Source organism: Morus notabilis, unplaced genomic scaffold, assembly GCF_000414095.1.
Source record: "Morus notabilis unplaced genomic scaffold, ASM41409v2 Scaffold276, whole genome shotgun sequence".
Classification (NCBI taxonomy): domain Eukaryota; kingdom Viridiplantae; phylum Streptophyta; class Magnoliopsida; order Rosales; family Moraceae; genus Morus; species Morus notabilis.
In genome coordinates, this window is record NW_010361626.1 from 1,143,246 (window position 1) to 1,149,970 (window position 6,725).

The 6,725-nt window shown below is 39.5% G+C and overlaps 2 protein-coding genes across 2 annotated transcripts; one reads left to right on the forward strand and one right to left on the reverse strand.

The window, feature by feature from the left end:
- Nucleotides 1-398: 398 nt before the first annotated feature.
- Nucleotides 399-1,107, forward strand: LOC21408688 (protein BZR1 homolog 4). The gene is made up of 2 exons (XM_010100271.1): nucleotides 399-632; nucleotides 718-1,107. Exons 1-2 carry the CDS (start codon nucleotides 399-401, stop codon nucleotides 1,105-1,107), a joined length of 624 nt encoding a protein of 207 aa, XP_010098573.1.
- A 1,356-nt stretch (nucleotides 1,108-2,463) lies between these two features.
- LOC21408689 (DNA-damage-repair/toleration protein DRT111, chloroplastic) lies at nucleotides 2,464-5,436 on the reverse strand. Its single transcript, XM_010100272.2, has 3 exons — nucleotides 5,380-5,436; nucleotides 4,195-5,102; nucleotides 2,464-3,101 (listed from the first exon to the last, which is right to left on the reverse strand). The coding sequence occupies exons 2-3, from the start codon at nucleotides 5,032-5,034 to the stop codon at nucleotides 2,805-2,807; spliced, it is 1,137 nt and encodes a 378-aa protein (XP_010098574.1). The 5' UTR covers nucleotides 5,035-5,102; nucleotides 5,380-5,436; the 3' UTR covers nucleotides 2,464-2,804.
- Nucleotides 5,437-6,725: the final 1,289 nt, after the last annotated feature.

The following is a 6,725-nucleotide window of genomic DNA, read 5'->3' on the forward strand; positions in this document are numbered from 1 at the left end:
GAACTGCCTTAATTTGCAGTTACGGAAGTCTTATACGATCTGTCGTTTGAGCGGCCAAACCCAAGCATAAAAACATTCGCACTAGTTCCCTTACACGCAGGCGCAGCGCGTGACTGTCAAACTCTCTCTCTCTCTTCCCATTTCCCAATCTGTTGCAAAACATGCAATTCTCACTCTCACCTTCTCTCTCTCATGCAAAACCAAGACTAACACCCCTAAATCCCCTACTGCCACCCTCACAACAACCTTCCTTACAACCCATCATCTCCGCAGTTCGATCGAAATCATACCTCCAATTAATCAAAAGTCAGACGCTGTGCCGTTATACTATAATAAATCAGTCGGACTAATTAATTGAGCTGCAGAAGAGAGAGGGAATAAGGATGAAGGGAACGGCAATGGCGGCGAACGGAACGACGTCGTCTTTGGGAGGGAGGAGCGAGAGTGAGAAGGAGAAGACGAAGATGAGAGAGAGACAGAGAAGAGCCATAACTGGAAAGATCTTCCATGGATTGAGGAAACACGGCGGTTACCGCCTCTCACCCCGCGCCGACATCAACGAGGTCCTCCGTTACCTAGCCGCCGAGGCCGGCTGGACTGTCCTCCCCGACGGCACCACCTTTCGCTCTAACGTAACTTCTCTTTGACTCTCTCTCTCTTCCTCTCATTTTCTTTTCCTTTCTCGCTAACCAAACAGCCGGCTACGTTTCGAATTAGGTCGGGAATTGCTGTCCGACGTGCGGCGAGACGCGATCGAGTGCGACGCCGACGCCGAGCAGCACCGTCGTCGTCGCCGGTGGCGGAGGAGGAGAGTGTTCGACGACGGCGTCTCCGCGGCGTTTCACCGTCGGAGATCCGGCGATCGCTGTGCCTGCTTCCTCGCTCTGCAATGTCGCTGGCGGAACTTCCTCAGTCGACGGCGACATCCCGATGGCGGCGCTTTACAATATGTACGGTGGTGGATTTCCCGGCGGGCTCCAACAGTACTCTTCCGTCGTCTTCAATGGCGGAGGGCCGTCGCCGGTGGCGTTTCAGCAGCAGCACTTGCAGGAGGCTAGGGCTTCCAACCAGAACACGCCGGTCGGCTCGCCTCTGCGCCGCGCGTAATTTTGAATTCCGGTCGGTCGTTTCGCCATTTTATTTTAGCTTTCATTGGATAGAAACATTGAAATTGTTACTAAAAAAAGCAGGAATAGTATTTAGATGTACCAGAATATTTATATTGATACTGCGGTATACATTTAACAACTAAGAGTTATTTAACAAATTTTAGAACCTTGTTATTTAAGTAAATGGGAGTTTTTTTTTACGATCAGAAGAAATATATTATCAGTTGTTTTTTATTTTTTAACTATTAATAATTTTTTATTTTTTAATTATTAAAATTTTATTAATAATCATGCATATTTTTTTTAATTTAATTTGATTTTAATCGAATTGAACAGTAAAAAATCAAACTCTAATAATAAAGAGGCCTACTAAAAAAGCCCCACTTATATAATATTTACTTTGTTGCAATTGATTTTTCTTTTTCATTTTGTTTTTAATCTCTAAATTCTCAATTGTATTGGCTCCAATTAGGCCAAGTATTTTGTTGTTTGTCTTTAAATTATTTATTGACACAAACAGTAATAATTCCATCAATGTGTCAATACAAAGTAGAGATACAAGAACGGATCGGCCCGGCTCATTCTCCTTAGGCTCACGTAGGCCGGGTCAACTCATATAAAAATGACATCAGTTCAGCTCACACCACGACCTAATTTTACGTAAGTCAGGTTAGGCCGTGCCGTGGGCTAAAATGAGTCGTGCCATGGGCCTTAAATGGACTGGCCCACTCAAGATCCATCTTGACCCATTATGAGTTTAGATGGGTCAGCCCCTCTAAACATATAATTTTTAATTTTTTTAATTTTTAATTTTTAAATTTTTAAACAAGTTAATAAATATATAAGTTTGAATAGTCCATTAAAATATGAAAAGAGATATTTTATTTACAATTACCTCATTAAATAAAAAGCATTCTAAGAAAAACCCAGTGGAACAAAACCTTAATAAGAAAAAAGTAATACAATCAAGGTAATTATACATAAGATGTTTACAAAATTTCTAAAAAAAAGAAAAAAAAAACATGAAGATATTATGGACTTAGATGGGCCAGCCCGTTATGGGCCGAGTTGGGTCAGCCCGTTATGGGCCGGGCTGGGTCAGCCCATTATGGGCCTAGACGGGCCGGCCTAGCCAGGCCTGACCCATGATTTTCATGGGCCGGCCCATGGGCCGATATATGTTGGCCCATCCCAGCCCACCAATATTTATGGGCTGGGCCGTGCCTTGAACAGTACAGGGCCGTGCTAGCCCGGCCCATCACTGTGTCAGGATGGGCCCGGGCCAGCCCACAGCCCCGGCCCATTGTTGCATCCAAATTTCTGCTCTCTTTTTACTTCTCTCATTGTCTCTCTATTAAAAGCAGCACAATCTTAAACAACAATTTCTAGGGGCATCCAATACATCAGTGTTGGTGCTAAACCGAAAGTCAAAACTTGTGCCATTGAGCATTATTTCCTCTCACAATGGAATTACAAATTCCTGATAAAATGCACCCACCTGTTTCTCATGGTGACAATCTCTCCATTCCAATACCAGTTGACAAAAAAACCTAGACCCGATTTCCAGAAATAAAGCTCAGTCTAAGCAGATGATGCTTACAACATTTCTTTTCCGTCACATAATCAATTAGGAACCCAAGTCCTTTGTCTTCAAAATTGAGAGAATTGCCGTACATTTGAAACTTCTAATCGGACTCAAAAGAAACCGGGGACTTCTCCGGGCATTGGAGCCAATTCATTCTTGCTGAACCTCTCCTCATCATAGAATGTGGCGCGGACTACTCTACCCCCAAAGAACCGGCCATCAAGGTCGATCAGTGCCTTTGTCGTTTCTTCAGATCTCTCAAACTGCACGAAGATTCTTACTGCTTCATCAACTGGAAAATTTGGTTCTGTTATCTCAAATATGAGAACCCGAGTCACCGTCCCATATTTGGCACACTCTGATCCTACTTCATCTTCAAGCTCATCGTCTACTTCACCGGGTCCCACCTTCAGGAAGCAGAAAGTTCGAGATTCTCATTTTCACATTAGCATAGAAGAAGCTCATAGAAGCATGAAGAGAACATAAACAACTCAAGAAGAAATAATAATGATAAACCTCAAAGCAGAAAAAATGTTGAATACTACCCAAGTTACTTTGTATGCATAAACTTGGACATGTAAGATCACTTGAAATCACGTCATTTACGAAATGTAATCTGTTATCAACAGAACGTTACCGTGCCAGTGCTAATTCATAAGAATATTCAAATCATAGGCTTAAGATTGTTCAGGTGATATTTCCAGCATTATATTTCTGTACTTTTAATGATATCGGCTCTCTAGTTATGTCCTTTCAGCATTACAGTTCTGTACTTTTAACAACACCGGCCTCTCTGATTATGTCATTTCGACAAATATGTACTTGTAGCACACTAGTTTACCTAGAAAATATGGGTTTATTAACATAGAACTTTTAACTTTAAAAAATTATACGTAGCGTCCAAATGAAAGTTCGACTCTTGCCCTACTTCGTGTATTTCAACAATCTAGCACCAAGACAAGGATGCACCTTAGAAGAAATGTAGTAGTTTGATACACCAAGCTATCTTGGTGTCATCTCAATGATTTCTCCATCTGAGATTGCTCTTGCCCTTTTGCCCTTCAAAATTTTCCCGTAAGGACAGTAACCTCACTGGGTTATGTCAAATCCCAAAATCTAAGATCTAAGATAAATGAAAATTCCTGACCCTATGCAATTCGTGTCTGTTAAATTGATGTGTAAGAAATTGAAAGAACTGAAAATACGAAACAATTAAACCATCTCAATTTTCTTAGATTCTTTTCACAAAGTTCCTTATATTGAAGTTAACTTTAGTAGCATAGAGATAATACTATCACAAAAATCATACATATAACAGCATCCTTCTTAAAAGTGAAGACTAAAGAATATGTATGACTTAGTAGCAATTGACATTGCCTAAACCAAATATTACCAAAATTTTGTGTTAGCAATTTTGAAGTTCAAAATCATATGTAATCCCACTTCAGAGTCTTAAGAAGTAAAAAAGCACCATTATCATAGAGTTAAGAAAAGACATACCATATTTCTAAGCAGCAGAACCCGAGTGGGTGGCCCATTCAAATTCACGCTCTTCACTTTCTTCTCCGGCTTGGCTTCACTAGCATTGACAATCACCCCGGCTCGGCGATCGGTTTTCTTGGCCATCAAAGGAGTAGTAATTCCCTGCTCCTGCTTGCCAAGTCCTTGGCCCTCTTTCCACCCCATTTTCGCCATCATTCTTTGTGCTGCAGTCATATGTCCACCAGCACCAACACCCAACCCACCCGTCTCCGACTTTCCGATGATAAACCCGTCTCCACTACTCGGCGGAGATGGTGATCTCGGCAGTGCCCCACTCATTGCAGCGCGCCTTCTCCACGCTTCCTCGCCGGAAATGTTCAACCGCGAATCATCACCATAATCCCTCTCCCTCTGTCTTTCCCTCTCTTGTTTCTCCCTCCTCTCCCTCTCCTCCTCCTCCTGCCGCCTTCTTTCGAGCTCCTTCCTCATCTCGACTTCCATCAATTTCCTCTTCTTCTCCCTCCTATAATCCTCGTAATCATTCGGCCTCGCCGGATCATACTCTTCAAGGACCGTGGACGTAACGCCCACCAAAGCAGGCTGAGCGACGGGCTCCGGCACCACCGTAGGCAGCAGAGCAACCGCGGGTGACGCCACAGCTTTCAGCTGCGCCGAATTCCCTGGTTTCTGCTTGTTCTGCGTCTTCAGTATCATCTGCGGCGGGGCGAAAACCGAAGCGGGTTTACGGAGGGTGGGCGGCGCCATTTTCGTGCTGGTCGACCAAACAGTGGAGTTGCTCGGCTTTTCTTCATCGGCCGAGGAGGGCGGAGGGAGGTCCCCGTACAACCCACCTAACATCAGGGCCCCACTGAAAAACCCTTAAATTCTCTGTAGCTACTGAGGTCTGAAAACCCTAGAAATTCAAGCTAATGAATGGGGAGCTAAAATGAGATCAAATTGTCGTCGGAAATTCGCTAATAAAATAAGAAATCAGTGATTAACTATAATCTTTCTTGGGTTTAGATTCTAGATTTGACATAAAGTGGAAGAGTTGTGGGATTTGGTCGCCATTGAAATTAGGGCTTTGGGAAATTAGTATAGTATCTGGTGAATCAAATGAGATTTCCGAAATCAAAGGAACCTGAATAAGGAAAATGAGAAATGAAGACGAGAAGAAGAAGAAGAAGAACAAGAAGAACGTACCAAGAATTTAAGCTCGTCGGTCCAGACAAATAGAAGAAATGGCTAGTGGTTTTGTTGGAGTAGTAGTATTGGTCTGTTTTTTCAGGTTATATATGGTTCAAATTTAAGACGATGTCATTTAGCTGTAGATTTAAGCTTAGTTTCTTTTATCAATTTTAATTTTTAATTTTAATTTTATAAATTTTAAACTCTCATATAAATCACATCTCAATTTAATACGTTTAGTTTAATAATTCATATTATAATTTAAATTATAATTTATAATTTATTATAATATTTTTTCTTATAAAATATCAATTTTAATTTTTAATTTTAATTTTATAAATTTTAAACTCTCATATAAATCACATCTCAATTTAATACGTTTAGTTTAATAATTCATATTATAATTTAAATTATAATTTATAATTTATTATAATATTTTTTCTTATAAAAAATATATATAAATAAAAAAAATTTTAAATTATGATTCTGAATCTCCGTTTTAAGTAAACTAAATTAAGCCTTAAATGACCACCCTACTATTTGGTTGGAGGAGGTATCTGGCGCATGGGCTTTTCCAACCCTGCGCCATTTTGCAACTCTAAAATGGAGTTTCTAGCCCACGCGGTACTGTTCACCTGACCCAACGCAATTTTTTTTTTTTAGAAATAATAGAAAATATGTCAATATAAAAAGTTTAAGAAAATATATAAGTTAATTTTTAATTATAAAAATTAATATGTCATAACTTGTCAAGTTATGGTTCATAACTAGATAAGTTATGGATAAACTTGTCAAGTTATGGTTAGATAAGTTATGGACAATTATAGACAATAACTTGGTAAGTTATGATTTATAACCAGACAAGTTATTGACGAAAATAATTTAGCCTATTTATTAACGTATGTAAATTATTGGCCTATTAATTTTAATTCATCTAAAATCTTAGCCTATTTTTCTCTTTTTTCTTTTTTTTTTCTTAATCAAAATAAAACAAAAGCCCATATCTATTTTTCTAATTCCTAATTTTTACCCCCAAGTTCATAATTATCATGTTGTTGTCAGTCAAACGCTATGTCTTGTAGCATGCGACAACAAATACGTTTCTTTTGGATTTAGACCCCGTTCATTTCGCCGATTCGAGTTTAAAATTTGAGTTTTACTACAGTAAAAAACTCTCAGAAACAGTCACATCTAACTTTTTTACTACAGTAAAAAGCTCTCATACAAAATCACATCTCAACTCGAATTATAAACTCGAATCAGCGAAGTGAACGGGAGATTACAGTTTGGATTTAGATTACAGTACATATTTGGTTTAGAGAAACAAACAATGCATTTTCCTTTGCTCTTTTTTTTTTTTT